General features: G+C 45.8%; 1 protein-coding gene across 1 annotated transcript in view; it reads right to left on the bottom strand.

The window, feature by feature from the left end:
• Positions 1-9,311, bottom strand: part of VPS39 (VPS39, HOPS complex subunit) — a 39,201-nt gene extending 29,890 nt beyond the window's left edge. The window contains exons 1-8 of the mRNA XM_018559266.1: positions 9,079-9,311; positions 6,870-6,935; positions 5,666-5,730; positions 4,620-4,662; positions 4,439-4,533; positions 2,349-2,447; positions 1,088-1,180; positions 688-871 (exon numbers count right to left, since the gene is read on the bottom strand). Coding sequence (XP_018414768.1) covers positions 688-871; positions 1,088-1,180; positions 2,349-2,447; positions 4,439-4,533; positions 4,620-4,662; positions 5,666-5,730; positions 6,870-6,935; positions 9,079-9,151 — 718 coding nt within the window. The 5' untranslated portion in view covers positions 9,152-9,311. The remainder of the gene's footprint in view (positions 1-687; positions 872-1,087; positions 1,181-2,348; positions 2,448-4,438; positions 4,534-4,619; positions 4,663-5,665; positions 5,731-6,869; positions 6,936-9,078) is intronic.
• Positions 9,312-16,387: the final 7,076 nt, after the last annotated feature.

Genomic DNA, 16,387 nt, shown 5'->3' with positions numbered 1-16,387 from the left:
CCCTCCAGACCGACAGCAGCGCAGGGGACATCAGGAAAAAACGCCACAGGTGCTGTGCGGAAAACTGGCGCCCCCGACCGCAGTCGCGGCGCCAGCAGCCTGAGGGAAGTGCTGTGACTGGGCGGCCGAGACCCCCAGTCATATGCACCCCCCTGGGACGAACCCACAGGCCACCCCGCCGGAGCGGGGCCGTCGTAGCCGACCCACCGTAGCGGGCCTGCATACGCTCGCTGGTCATCCAGGGGAGACTCCAAGGATCCGAGACATCCAGCCTGTCGCCCGGACAACACTTGCTAGAAGAATCCTCTGAAAAAAAAAAAATCAGGAAGAAGCAGGTAAGAATACCGAGAAAAAATTCTTAGCTCCTTACTCCTGACGCTAGGCAAAAAACTGGAGACTTGTCAGCAGGTGGGGGGTTTGGCCACCGGCAGGGGCCACCCCTAGGCTGTGATTGGTCTTTAGTTTTTTTGTGCCTAGCGTCCTTCTCCTGCAGGTGGAGATATTACCCTACAGTACATGATCTCCGATCTGTTCCCTGTGTCCTTCAATGAACGGGAGAGAAATTAAATTTTTGCTTTGAGGTTTAGAAAAGCTTTAAGCGTGAGGTCTTCACAGAATGCTTCTCGGATATGTTCCTGTGCATTAGATTGTTTTCATTGACTGTGCACTACAGAAAATCTAACTCACCCATTGCCATCGGGATATCTGTCCAGTTTAATGCGCACTTTGGTGTGCAAGTTCCCTCCTCATTCAGCACCACTGTGAGATCATCCTGACCCACCGCAACCTTTCCATCACCCAAAGGTACTGCCAATGGTTCAAGCTGCTTGCCTGTTGGGAAGAGTTCCTTAATTGAGCCTTTTCCATCTACCTGTGTGAGGTACAAAACAGAGGAAATATAAACTAATACATGAAAAAGAAAACACGTAATCACTAGCCAGCCCTGCAATTAACAGACCTTTTATTACTTCTAAATAACCATCATTTTCCTCCAGCTCATGATTGATTTCATTACCATTTGTAATAAACACATAACTTGCATGCATATAGTCTTCTTTTATTATTTGTTGAAGAAATCACAACTTACTCTGATTAAATAATAATCTCTCTTGAATCCCACACAGATGGAGTTTTCACACCATGCCATGGATTTGGGAACATCGGGAACACTGAAGTCTCCCTAAAAGAATAAAATTAAAAAAATTAAAAAAATAAAGACAAATATAGAACCTCTAAATGACCAAGAGATGTAAACCTATGCTTCAAATGTTCATTCATGTACATTATGCTTACTGTGACCGTGCTTGTTACCAACAGTCACGGTCACATTGAAGGTGAAGAAACCCAATACAATGACTTTCAGATGGTGACGGCTATCATTTGACAATAATAACAACATGGCAAATACAGGACTTTGGTATGAATATTCATTTCCCATGTCATGAGACCATGTCATGAGACCAGATGGAGAGAGATGAACCACCACTCTTCACGCAATTAATTTGCAGCCATCCGAATAAATGAAAGCCTCCTGCACAGAATCACTCCAGTGATGAAACCCCACAGAGCACCGATAGTCATGGAAGGGTTAAAACATAAAAAGACCCCTTATACACGGACGCCTTCCAACTTCCTGATTGGTTAGGAAGCCAGGCTGCCTAGCAACAAGTGAAGCTGGCTTTCTAGCCAATCACAATCAGGAAGCCGGGTGACACGCCATGACCCGCCCCCGGCTTCCTGATAGGAGCAAGTGAAGCTGGCTTCCTAGCCAATCACAATCAGGAAGCCGGGTGGCACGTCATGACCCGCTCCCGGCTTCCTGATAGGCTAGGAAGCCAGCTTCACTTGCTCCTACGGTAGGCAGCCGGGGGTGGGTCATGGCGTGCCACCCGGCTTCCTGATTGTGATAGGCTAGGAAGCCAGCTTCACTTGCTCCTAGGCAGCCTGGTGTCCTGACAAATCAGGAAGCCGGGAGGCATGTCATAACCCACTGCCCAGCTTCCTGGTTGGAAAGGAAGCCGGCTCCATGCTCCCTCGGCACTGCTGGTCAGGGGGAGATCTCCCTCTGATCGGAAGTTCCTGTATCAGAGTTAAGTATCGGAGCATTTGGATGAATACTCGGTATAGGCACAGACACTAGTATCCCGAATACACATTCTTTGTGCCTATACCGAGAATTTATCCAAATGCTCCGATACTTAACTCTGATACAGGAACAACCAGCCACATATTGCCGATCGTTTTTCTGGTGCAGGAGAAAAAAACATGTCTGTTTTGCTGTACTCAAAACTTGGAGAATGTGCTGAACATCAATGCTGTTTTACAAGAAAAATGACAAACACGGTCACCTGAAGTTCATGAAACGATCTGTCCATCCAGTAATACAGTTGCAATTTTCTACGGACGGCAACACACATCTTTAGAGTCTCTTCTCCAGATTTAGTGACCTACAAGAATGACAAATGGTTTTAGAAATGCATTTTGCATCATTAAAAATCCGGCACGGTCACTATCGGTCAATGAGGCACATCTGGCTGCTTTACCTCACTTTCCGTTCTCTTAAAGGCCAGTTTTTCAAGCAGCAATTTAGATAATGATTAAATAATGAAATAAAGTGTGTTTTAATTAACAGCACAAGGTATTGCTTGGAGACCATGTATCCATATTTAACCTATTGGAGGACCATCAGACGTTCATAAACATTCTGGTCCTGAAGTGGCTGCAGTAGCAGCCAGGATCTTGGTATAATTTTTTTCAGCAGACAGAGCTTGTTCCATACAGGTGATCTGGGCGGCTGTATAGCCACCCAGATCACTTGTAGCAGCCTTAAATAGTGCAGTCAAAACACACTTTCAGGGTCACCAGCTCGTCTAAGCACTGCTGTGCTTGATCCCCTGCATTAGAAGCCAGGGGAGACATCTGCGGTCTAAAAGCCCTCAGATGTCTCTATAAAGAGAACCTGTCACTTCCAAATGTTGTCACATAGGTGTTGTAGGCATGAAAGCAGTAAAATTAACATGAAAAAAAATTAAAAAATATAATAAGAATTAAAATAAATGAATAAATAAAAACCAACCCTGTCGCCCTTGCCATCTGCATTCAAATGAAAACGTGTGCGTAAGGCATGCATATGTCCGTCAACGCCAGTTGCACCACACGTTAGGTATCACCATGAATGTCGGAGTTAGAGCAATAATTCCAGGGCCATAATTCACTGTTAACTGATGAACAGTAAAAGCTTGGCATATGGACAGTTTTGAGTACCATAATTTTTGCCATTGCAGGGGCACACGCAATTTTAACACTTGACATGTTTGGTATCTATTTACTCAATGTAAGCCCCATCTTTTATATTTTACCCAAAAAAATGGGTATTTTGTTTCTTTGCACTAAAATTCATTTTAGTGTATTTTATCCTAATATTGCTTTAAACATTTGCACAAATATCGTGCAACATTTTTTTATTCTACAGGACCTCTGCTTTCAGTAAATATATAATTCTTTCGGGGTCTGAAGCCGTTTTCTTGCCAAACAAACATTCAGATTTTATCATGTGTGTGTGCGCGCAAAAATAAATTGCTCCTGACAGCAAGTAAACTAAAGCAGTAAAAGGGTACAAGAGACATGTTAAGCCGCACCAGGAGCTACTTGATAATTATTGTTTTTTCAAAAAGGCAAACTTAATAAAATTGATGTAACTCAGTCTAATATCACTAATATATGACATATCCCCTCCACCCTTCATATTTGGAATAAACCGAACACATTACACTACAGGGTATTGTTAAAAAATAAAAAAAGTTGCAAAGCCGTTGGTCCAGCAAAAATAAATGTACATTCGTTGTGTGTGACTGGAGGCAAAAACAAAATTCCATCAGGAGATAGATAGAGATATATATATATATATATATCAGGAAAATACTGCAATATGGCCACTAGATGGCACTGAGGTGCATAGGAAAGGAGCATTCATTTCTATGGTTTTGGCTCCGTCTAGTGGCCATAATGCAGTAGTTTCCTGATGCACTTGGAAAGAAAATATACAAATAACATACGTTTTTGCCTCCTTCGCTCAGAATAAATGTACATGCAGTTTCTTAGGACGAATGGCTCTACAAATTTTTTTATAAGTACAACCCCAAGTTTCATTTATGGTAAAAAAAAACAACTGATTTTGCAAATGTAGATCTCTGAATCAACAAAAAACTAATGCTGTCATTTTGTACACTTGGCATGTCTTTGCAGATGAATTATATTAGTGTTATGTACAAAAGTTTAGTATCACCCCATCCCCCTGTTTTGTGCAGTTTGAACAAATATACATGCCGCAACGTACAAAAATAAAAAGGACTATAGTTACCCTTTAAAATAAAGTGCAGAAAAATATTAAAACATGATTTTACTATAGAATATTTGGAATGGTCTGCAGTTTCTCTACCTGGAGGTCACATGATAGTAGTGAAGCACCCTTAGCTTTTGAAATTGTGGTCATAAGCTGGAAGGTGAGCAAATCATGGACACACACATTGTTATCTATGGTGCAAAGAGAAAACAGCAGATTAGAATATCACAAAGGCCTATTAGCAGGATGAGAACATGACTGGCCGTCCACAACTCACCAAGCAAACTGACCAGGATCTTAAACTGAGGAACAACATGGATCTGAAAGACAAAGATAACACCACTCTATTAAAATGGTTGCAGAGAAATGTGGAGAAGAATGTTAAAAAAAAACATTTTTGCTTTGTAAGTTTCCTGTCTAGAAGGAGCAAATGCGTCACTCAGAAACTTGTGGAAGATCTTACTGTGGTGTTCTATAGTCGTGATGGGAGATTTAGATATTTGCAATGTATTAACTGCAGGGACTAGTGGTCCCTCCTCCTGTGGGAGATGGGTTCCTGTACTATCCTTTTTGTTTTGTCCTCTCCGTTTATGGTCAGCTGTCCTGACTTCTTCAATCCCTCCCTTATCCTGCTGCGCTATGTATATATGTATCCATTTTTTGTTCTGTCCTCATCTTTGTTGGTTCTACTTAAAATTTTGGAAAATGATCAGGGGTTGCATTGGGAGTAGATTGTTAGTCCTTCCCCTGATTTTCTTTGATGTATATGATCTAATACAGGCCTCAAAATTTCCACTCCACGCTGCTTCACGTGTAGTGTGTCACAGGCTTAAGATTTCACTGTGATTATTTGTGTTCCATTTTCACATTCCTTGTCTGTACTGTTGGGATGTGTCAGCTATTTATTTGCATTGCTTATACCTCTGTATCATGTTATACCTTTGATGACTGACTCGAATTTCCCTATGGATCCTAGTTTTGTGTGAAAATAAAGAATATATAAATATGTCACCAAGAACCAGTGCCTGGAAACCTGGGTGACTGAAACCAAGAATGGGGAAGAAAGGCATTAGCAGAGGTAACCTACAGCAAACATTGCATGTATCTGCAACAAGATTGTCACCAATATAGGATCAACGCTCATAGTCTTTATTCGATGAATCTATTTTTTCTCATTCATCCCGCAGGTTGAACAACAACAAAAAAATAGAACCGTGTATATACCTGCCTCAGGATGGGAAAAGAAAAAAAACAGTTTTGGCTTTAGTTCCACTTGAGGGGGGATTAGTGAAATATACACTGGCGCAGAAAGACATCTCTCACCTGCTGAATTTTCTTAGCAAAGTGTTTGTTTGATTTCTCCAAAGTTACTTCAAACTGGTTACAACCTAGAAGACAAAACGTTTTTTTTTTAAAAACATAAAAACGTTCATAACTGACCTATCTCTGCAGTCTAAACATTTAAACTTCTTTCCCCATCTCCTTTATATTTGATACAAAGCTAAAAAAAAAAAAAAAGCAATAAGCAAACCCAATTACCCCTATACATGACAGAGAACAATAAAAGACCAGCAGTTATTGGAAACCATCAATGAGTAGAAGTCACTGACCACAATCTGCACAGAATACATACAGCAGAACTTCCGGTATCAGGAAGTCTGGCAGCAAGTCATTACACACTGCCTGGCTTTCCGGATTGGCTGGGAAGTCGGCTCCATGCTCCCTCGTCACTAGGTGACGAGGGAGCATGAAGCTGGCTTCCTGGCCAATCCGGAAGCCAGGCAGCGTGCAATGACTCGCCGCCCAGCTTCCTGATTGGTCGGGAAGCTGGCCAATCAGGAAGCCAGACGGCGAGTCATTACCCGCCCCGCGGCTTCCTGATTGGCTAGAAAGTCCGGCTTCATACCCCCTCGTTACCTGGTGATGAGGAAGCATGGAGACGGCTTCCCTGCTAATCAATATTAACCTCGCTGGCGGTATTCCCGAGTGTAGCTCAGGGTAAATTTTCAGTACCAAAAGCGGTAACCCCGAGCCACACTGTGTCCTTCGAAAGATGTCGGCATCCGTCTTCCGTCCCTTGCGAGCGCCCGCGTCGCAGGGGGGCGAACCGGCGGGAGATTTTAAAGTAAAAAATTGAAAAAGAAAAAAACTGAGATAATCAAACCGCCAGGGAGGTTAAATATCCGTACTCGTACTTGATACCTAAAAACCAGTATCAGTGTATCCCTATACAGCAGTAAAGGTTATGTCAGGGCTGGACAAATCCCAGGAGCCAGGTAGGCAATGATCCTTAAAAATGTCAGCTAGTGCCTAACTCAGGAGCTTTTCTCGAATTGTTAATGGAGCTGGCTCCTAGAGAAAATACCTACTGGCTCCTGGACTGCCCAGACTGGTTCCTGAACTCCAAATTGATTTGTCCACCCCTGGGGTTACGCTACAAATAGGACACTGAAGACTATTAATAAATCCTTCACTGGACTGTATTTTTCGGCATAAACAAACAGAGTGCAGATGGAGGAGAACTCACCTGTTTCTTTTTTGACTCTGTAGAGCAGCAAATGACCCTGCTTCGTTCCAACAAGAAGCCACTCCTCTGAAAAAGAAGAATGATTTACAATGTACCATCTACACACCCCTGATGAACTGCTGGCACATTTTATTTCATTTTAGAATGCAAGCTATAAAAGGCTTTATACCAGTACATATACTTCATTCAAGGTTCATTCATCTAGACTAGAGGTTCGAAAGCTGGTTGCTGTAAACTGGCCACTGCAATGAGAAAGTCCCTCATACAGGGAATCTATTCTAGACGTGGTCAAGTGGAGTGATCTCCTGACCACTGGTACCTGTACAGTCCTGGCCATGACACAATCACAACGAGTGGAGGTAAGTAACACTGAACACCAATGATGGGGCATTTATCACACCCACTGGACACTAAAGGGGGGATTTATTACACCCACTAAAACTATATATAAGGCATTTATTACACCCACTGGACACTGAAGGGGGGCATTTATTACACCCCTTGGACACTGAAAGGGGGCATTTATTACACCCACTGGACACTGAAGGGGGGCATTTATTACACCCACTGGACACTGAAGGGGGGCATTTATTACACCCACTGGACACTGAAGGGGGGCATTTATTACACCCACTGGACACTGAAGATCCCTACCCCAACCTGTCAAGCTATCTCCCACTCTTTCTGCCTTTAGGCAATCTCTAAAGACTAATCTCTACAGGGAAGCCTATCCCGCCTCAACCTAACCACTGAACCATCACTTTCTCAAACAACTGATACCCACACAGCTACCTCCTCTTGCATCACTTGCCACTTCTTTCTGATCGTAAGCTCTCAGGGGCAGGTGATAACCCGCTGTCCAGCTTTCTGATTGGCCGGGAAGCCGGCCCCATGCTGATTGGCCCACCTGCTTCCCTATTTATAATGGTCTGAGGAAGATTCCAATGCTGCAGCAGGGAGGAGAAAGGCTGGAGGGAGTGCAGTGACAGCTTGGAGTGAGTATAACTTTTCCTGGAGTTCTTCTTTAAAGCATGTCAGAATAACTGCGGGTCAATTTTAATGCAATCGACATAGGCACAATGCTCATCCACACAGACCCTGAAGGGCTCGTTCACACCACATCAGTTGAGCTGCATTGATCTGCACAGAGAACCACAGGCCATGGTAAACTGATAACAATTGTTTTCTATGTGCCCTGCTACCTCCGTGACATGAGGTGGGTTGTGGTTCATGGAAATGCTGCATTTTTTCACAGTGCATTACACTTTATGTTCCGTGCATACTACATGGCCGTACGCCCCCCTACGCTCACCTTAAGTGCAGGTCCGTATGGGTGCGCGTTTCCTGGCTCGGACGCAGACAGGATCCATCCCGTCAGCATAAGAGTACGCTCACCCGCAATGACGTGCAGGGCGGGTGAGCATATGGCCGTGTACTCCCATAGAGAAGGACGGGGGCTGCGTACTAATCACACGCAGCACCTGTCCTTCCTGGGAGCTGCCAGATACGGCCGTGCACGCAGCCCGGAGCTGTACGTGACGGCCGATTCCTGTGTGAATGGGGCCTTGTGTCATGACAACACCTGATACTCTGTACTCTGCGTGGCAGCCAGGCCTCTAGCATTTTCTGATGGAATCAGCAATGGCAGCTCTTAGTCTTTCAATAGTCTCACTGTAACAGAATAAACCCCAGTCCAGGTCTTGTGAACAGAAACACAATGAGGGGAGTGGATAGAATCTGGAGCAGACTTCAATAGTAACCAATCAGCTTTTATCATCAGTTAAGCTTGGAACATAAAAGATAGGATGATTGTTTGCCATGGGCAACTGCTCCAGTTTTGATCATTTCCCCCCTGAGTGTTTTGTCTGAACTACTGGATGAGGAGATTTTAAACAATTTGCCCTTCATTATATTAGATTTGCAGGGGTGTACAACTCTGACCCTCCAGCTGTCTTTCACTACAAATCCCAACATGCTTCTGTCTCTCAGTTATGCATCTGGCTGTCAAGAGTCCAATGCCTCATGGGACTTGTAGTTCCACAACAGCTGGAGGGCCAGAGTTGCCCACCGCTGTACTAGAGTGTGACAGGTTCACTTTAAGTGAGCTATATACTCACATAGGGTGTCCTCTTCATATAACATGGGCCTATACTGCACTATACTACTTGTCATAGCAGACACAGACAACACAGCCGGGCCATACACTTACCCCAGGCTGCCAGACACTCTATTTGGAGCGGCAGCTTCTCCAGGATCAGAACCGGCTCAAAGGCGTCATGCATGACTGCTGCGGCCTACCACCCCGCCAGACCGCGGCCTCTCCTGCACTCAGTGCACAGCCAGGTGCCGGAGGAGAACAGACTGACGGCCGCTACCCGGCAGCACAGAAGTCCCAGAGTGCCGTACGGCTCAGACAACAGCTGATTCTTCCTGATGGCAGGCCCCTCCCCTTCTATGAGGAGGCCTCTCCGTCAGAGCATTCAATCTGCATTGAGTTGAGCCTCATGATGATGTCTGACTTCATGGGAACTGAGTGTTCCAGTCACACCATGGACTTTCCATTTCAGGGGTGCCCGGCATTGTTCTGAACTCCAGCCTGATGGGGCAGAACCTGAACATTATTACCAAATACTGCAAATGGCTAAATATAAAGTGTCACGTGTGAGATCTGGTGTAAAAGGAGAATGTGTGTCTCCAGGCAACAACCTGCCTCATGTTTACATACAGGGTTAGGGGGCTCACTCACACGGCGCTGAGGTCTGTGTACCGTATACACCGATCGCATCTCTGGGACCAGGAGCTGCAGGTGTTCAATCAATGGCAGACTGCAGCTGTATGCTGGTGATCAATGCTCTGAGTCAGTATATACCTGCGTACAGGTATGGATGTACGTCCCTGGAACCTATACGGATGTACACGCTCAGAGCAGTGTTCACCAGTGTCCAGCCGCAGCCTGTCATTGATTTGTACGGGGGGCTGTACGCAACACTTGTGGCTCCCTAGAGCAGAGATCCAACCAGTATTTAAAGTGCACAGACCAAGTCCAGGCCCATGTGAAGGACCCCTTAAATAACAGGTTTTGGGCTCAGTAGTGAATGGTTAGAATAAGGGATGCACTGATACTGTTATCAGTACTGATTCTGGCCATTTTCACAAGTATTCATACTCATGAAAATGCCTGCATACTAAACGCAGATGCCGACACTTTACATTTTTTAAACGGAAGCTGCTGCTTGAGGTCCCTTGCTTGCCGGGGACCTCGGCAGCCTTCCTGTGAACCACGGCAGCCTGTAAACAGAAAATCTTTCCAAGACCAGGGCTAGGTGAAATCCCCTCTTAGACATTTACCACTGAAACGTGCCCCCGATCGTGGATCATTGTCATGGCAGAAGAGAGATGGGTGCATGGCTTGGTGTGTTGAAAGAAGCTTTAACCTCCCTGGCGTTATTCCCGAGTCTGGCTCGGAGTTCATTTTCAGCACCAAGAGCGGTAACCCCAAGCCAGACTCGGGATTGCACAGAAAAGTGCCACTTACCTTGTCCCCGCGAGCCCGCGGTGTCCTCTGCTGTACGCGGCCGGCCGATATCTGAGTTTTAGGGGGTGATTTACTAACCTAAACGCACGCACCAGGTGCGTGTGATTTTTACACAGCAAAGCGTATTTATCAACCAAAAAGTCTCTAAAAGCATATTTCCACTAATGCCATATATGGAAAAATCATGCACATGATGCATATATAATGCTGCTTCACAGTTTAGACAAAAATGGTTAGCTCATGCATTTACATTCCTGCATTCATCAACGCAAGCAACACAACATAGAGCTAATTTACACAACATCACCTTGCAATTCAGGGCAGGGCTTTGCACAACACACCTGCTGGGTGTGTACACACTACAAAGGTGTTTAGATTCCACCCATAGATCATGCTGGGAGGGAACACACTACAGAGGTGTATACATGTTTGTGGTGTGTTTATAAGGTTAGTAAATCAACCCCCTAGTTTCTTTTTCGGCGTCACAGCGGGGGGCGGAGCCGGCGGGAAATTCAAAAGTGAAAACATGACATTTACACAGAATACAATGTAATCTGCTATAATGACATATATTTATCAAACTATTTCACTTCAATTTTGTCCCTAGAGCTTTGTCCACTGCCCTGCCCGCACTTTTACTGTTCTTTCTGCCGGCATCCAAAAAGCATCCCTTTAGGTCAAAAGCAGTTTTAGACCAGGTAGAAAACAGCGATTAGTAAATTAGAATCACTTGCAGAATTGAGCGATAGCGATTTGTTGGGAAATTCGCCATCAGACACTGTTTTAGGTGAGTTATTCCTATTATTTACTAAGAATTACAGGCCTACAATATAAAACAACAAATTTCCATGAAAAACAATGTACCGCTTTGGGATGCTAAAATCCTGAATAATCAGACCGCCAGGGAGGTTAAATGACAAAAGTGCATAAAGTCAATTACAATAAAGCTTAACTAGGCAACGCGTTTTGGAGCACATCCCCTTTCTCAAGCCAGGCAAGAGAAAGAGGTTGTGCCCTGCTCCCAATGACTGAAAGTAAACGTTTTCCACACGGCCATTCCAGTCACTGTGGACTGGTGGTCAGATGTGCTCTATGATCTTCGAGTGGGTCCGCAGCGTGGATGCTGTGATCTCACTACGGAATCATGTTGCCGGTTTCGGCCTGCCAGGCTTTTCTGTGCCACTGCATCCCATGTAGAAGACGTGACTGACTGTTGTTAACTTTGAGCCCGTTCACACTATAGAGCCAGCCGAGCCCCTCCCCATCTGTAGGTCTAGTCAGCACTTGCACAGCAGACGGGGGGGGGGAATCAATTGCAGGTGCACTGGCACTGACTGACCATAAGCAGTGAGCAGCATAGTAGTGATATCCCCAAATCTCAGTCTAAACCCCACGGTGGGAGTTGAGCGGTGTAAGAACATCGCCTCCAAGGAAGACAGCACTGTACACATGGACTAGTAAGTTTGGTTTTTATTTTATTTTCATGCAGGGGCAAATCTCAGAGATTAGAATGTTTTATTTTCGGCTAGGTAGGGTGAAGTTCCTCTCTAAGATCTTGTTGAGTTTGAGCAACAGTTGTTACCTACAGCCATGGTTCTCAACTGGTGGGTCATGACCCAAAAGTGGGTCCCCCCTCCCAATGTTCAGTGGGTTGCTGCATGCCTGCTAGTGCACTAGGTGAGAGGCTCCTCAGCCTCCCCCATAGCGCAGCAGTGTCAGTTCTTGTGCCAAGCAGCCATTCAAAACATGCTGCCTGGCACCAAGTGTCAGTTTGAGGTGGGGTGGGCTGGAGGTATGGCCGCGAGGGAGCTCTATCCATACATGCATTGCTTACGGCTCCCTTGCGTCACGTGGCTAGAGTGACATCACTTTCTGGCTCCCGGCACCTCTACAGGACACGCAAGGGAGCTGTACAAGCAGTGCACCCAGGGGCGTCCCGAGGCTGGGTGACACCTGGAGCGGTAACCGAGTGTCACCACGAGCGAGTGCGATGACGTCATCGCGCATGCGCGGCAGTATTCTGATACCTGCCGGCGGCCATCTTGGTGATGGACGCCGGCAGAGAGAGGAGGGGACAGTCACCCGGCGGGATAAGGTATGCCGCCGGGTCCCCTCCTCTCTCCTGATACTGTCGGGCGTTCCGTCCATGACCGAGCGCCCGACTTTTCAGTCATTTTGGTGTCACCCCTCCAATGGTGTCACCCGGGTGCGGGCCGCACCCCCCGCACCCCTCTTGTGACGCCACTGAATGCACCTATGGATGAAGCTCCGTCACAGCACAGCAGCCCACACTGAACCCCTACATTTTTTTGGGGAGTGTGAATGTCTTTGAGTGTGTGAGAATATGTCTGTCAGTGTTTTAACCACAAACTACCACATAATTGCACCTACTGTTGGTTCTGGTGCGGGAGGTGCATTGCGTTGCCATTCATTTGAATGCTGCCCTAAACACACTTCCCACCCACAGTTTGATTGCTTTCACTGGAACATGCAGTACCGCAATGCCGTGCGTTCCAGTGCGGTGCGGTTTGGGTCGCGCCCTAATGATGGACAAATGTGGGTCCTGAGGTTATACAGGTTGAGAACCACTGACCTACAGTATAAATAAGTCTGGATTTCAAATACATTAGGGAAATTAATCAAAACTGGAGCAAACAAAATCTGAAGCAGTTGCCCATAGTAACCAATCGGTTTCTATCTTTAATTTCCAATTCTTACTGAAAAGAGGAGCGGATTAGTTGCTATGGGCGTCTGCTCCAGTTTTGATAAATTCCCCCCATTGCACTTTAGTGTTCTACATTTGGGTTCTCTCTGATAAGTGTATTTCGATGGAATCGAAATGAATGCAAGCTGAATCTACAGAACAGCAAACATCAGGAACTGAAAGCTCAGGGAGGTGGAACTGAATCTATTGCTGGCCACCTGAGCTCTTGGCTGTTTCAAGTAAGAATACTTCTATAGTATTGCAGATTTACTGCCAAGTATGCTCTCCTCCAATAATGTGATGTTGCGCCATTCTCTTCCTCCACTTCTCTCTTCTGCCATTGATGATGTAACTCTTGCTTGCTGGAGTAGGGTTACCACCTTTTGTTCAAGTGAAACCCGAACACTCTAGCAAAGCATGCGGCAATTTTTTTTTATGAGAATATAGAGAAGAGAGTCAGGAGACCGTCTATAGAGGATTACAAATCCCAGCAATACAAAATAATATGATGCTGCATACTCTGTGTTGTTCCGGGGTAGCGCCCTGATGTCTCCAGGGTCTCAGGTGGCCTGTGCAGGCTCTCAAGATGGCTGTGCAGGCTAGGTTCACACCAAGGTGTGAATCGATCGTGCTGTGGGTGCCATTATTTTTGAATGGCACCCCAGTCGCACCGGGCGTATCGCACGGGATTCCGCCCATGCAAGTGAACACAATAAAAATAGCCGTGAGGCGTGTCACAAAAAAAGGTACTTGTACCTTTTTTTTAGCGATTGCTGCGCGGATGTCACACCATTGAAATCAATGGGGCCGCGCGACAATAGCTGTGTGCACCTGAACACGCGTCCCTGGTGCGCTGTAGTGCAGGTGTGAAGCCTCGGATGGCTGTGTGAGGTCTCATGTGGGCTATGCAGGCTGTCAGGATTGCTGTGCTGGAAGTGCAGAGGTCTCACCTGGGGCCCGGAGGGGGGTAGCGTGCTGTCAGTATGGAGCTGGAGATGTGCGGGCCGGTGCCTGTTTAGACGCACCTGCGGCACACAGGAAGATACGGCCAGGGCCCGGCCTTAGGGGTGTGCGAGCAGTGCGGCCGCACAGGGCGCCTAAAGGCCTAAGGCCGGCCCTGGATACGACTGCCTGAGGTCCTGCGCTTGCTGGGGACCTCGGCAGCAGCATCTGTCCAAAAATTTTAATTGCTGGTATCAGCACTTAGTGTCTTGAGTTTAGGTGTCAGTTGGCTTGAAACCCAGGCACAAGAATCAAAAACCGGACGGTCCGGGCGAATCCCAGACAGGTGGCAACCCTGAGTTACATTCTGCAGGCTCCATTCTCGCTACCTTATAGATGCCAGGAACGGGCCAAGAGTGTACACTGCGCTACATGCATCGCAGGCTGTGTAGACAAAGAAAAAATATTGACAGCAGAGAGGTAATGTAGTTCTACCAAAAACCTAACTTTTTTTATTCTTAGCCTTTTGTTCCGTTTTAAGAATGTGCACTGTGAGATTCAGCTCAAACTACAACCACTGCAATGTCATGCAGATGCCCGAAGCTTTTAAGGACCCTTTCACACCGTATGCCTTGGGCAGCCTTGCCCAAATCTATCCTAATGCACAGGCAAGGCAGATTGACTTATGTCAGTTCACTGAAAAAAGTAGGACATGCTGTACGTGTTTCAATGTGCTGCGGTGAATAAACATTAGACAAATATAATCCGTGCAATGTGGCATTTACATCGCACTGGCACTGTTCACTGCAAACACCAGCCGCTGATGTGAACAAACCCATAGGCAAGGGGTAGGCAAACTCTGGCCCTCCAGCAGCTATGGCACTACAAGTCCCATGAGGCATTGCAAGACTCGGACAGCCACCAGCATGACTCCCAGAGGCAGATACATGATGGGATTTGTAGTTTCACCACAGCTGGAGAGCTGGAAGTTGCCTACCCCAGTACCCTCCTGGTGCTAAGCTCTACCCCCTAGTAGAGTCATTTGCATTGAACTTTTGAATGGCAGGGGTAAGGCTTATAGCAAACCTGTACCCATGCAAAAGGTTCACCTTAAGCACATATTCACCTGTCCTTTGCTCACCTGCCACCCTGTTCTAGAAATGCCAGTTACCTGACTGTGTTTGGCTTTAATACTTTTAAGTCACAAACCTGGAAAAGCATGCTGTGAGTATCAAACATTGGAATTCCTTATGCCTATACATGGTCAGTAAATTAGAAAGCATCACAACTGTGAATTCATTTCTCATTTTCTTTTTCTTACACCCATATATTTGTTTACTTCCAACCAACATGCATTTGTGCTTACGGTTTATTAGGGATGTCCCGGTACAGATACTAGTATCCGTACCGATACAGGGCGTTTCCATGAGTACTTGTACTCGTGAAAATGCCCAGATACCAGCCCTTTACATTTTTAAACCGTATGGGCTGCCTAAGTTCCCACACTTGTGGGGACCTGGCAGCAGCGGTCTTGGACAGTGCCTGCCCGGTCTCACATCTCCTCCTCGGCACAGGCACAGCTCGAGGCAGCCCCACAACACACATACAGCCCTGGAGCCGGCACCTGCCCTGTTCAGCTCACCACCTGCCCGCAGATCCCTGGAGAGACCCACATGCAGCCCTGGTGACATCTTGTACGCAGCTCTGGTGACATCTTGTACGCAGCTCTGTTGAGAAACTTCCCCTAAAATCATTAGTCTGTATTGTTTTAGAAAAAAAGTACCAGTAATTGGTATTGGCGAGTACCTGAGGGGAAGTACTTGGTCTTAAAAAAATTGTATCGGGACATCCCTACTGTTTATTAATGTTAAACAGAGCTCTTCAATGGCTTATTAAACTGTACCTTATTAACAATTTCCACAAAGCACCAAGGTATTTCTAGTGATCATTTTATTGCAGTTTTTCTAGTTCATGCATTAAAATCAAACAGGTGATACTTGTTAATACCGTTTCCAAGTACGTCTGTGAATGTTCTCATTCATCCAGGTCATGGTATATCCGTAAAAAAGAAATCAAGGCAGCTGGACTTGCTGTATTTTTCTTGAACATTTTGCTGGTCATCTGACCCGCTTTCTGAATTCAGAATGAGTTGTACAATGTAGAAAAAAAAATCTCTGGGAATAAATATGGTGAATGTTCCTCCATTCAACAAAATCTGTTTCTATCATTATCAGCATGGGATCAGAGACCTCACAGAGGTAAGGTATTTCTACAGTAAGTAGTTTAAACAATTTAAAAAACATTAAGTATTTTATAAAACATCAATGTTAACTTGGA

The sequence above is a fragment of the Nanorana parkeri genome, unplaced genomic scaffold, assembly GCF_000935625.1.
Source record: "Nanorana parkeri isolate BGI_ZX_2015 unplaced genomic scaffold, ASM93562v1 scaffold386, whole genome shotgun sequence".
Taxonomy (NCBI): domain Eukaryota; kingdom Metazoa; phylum Chordata; class Amphibia; order Anura; family Dicroglossidae; genus Nanorana; species Nanorana parkeri.
The sequence above is the reverse complement of the archived record's forward strand: the minus strand, read 5'-3'. Positions and strand labels throughout refer to the sequence as shown.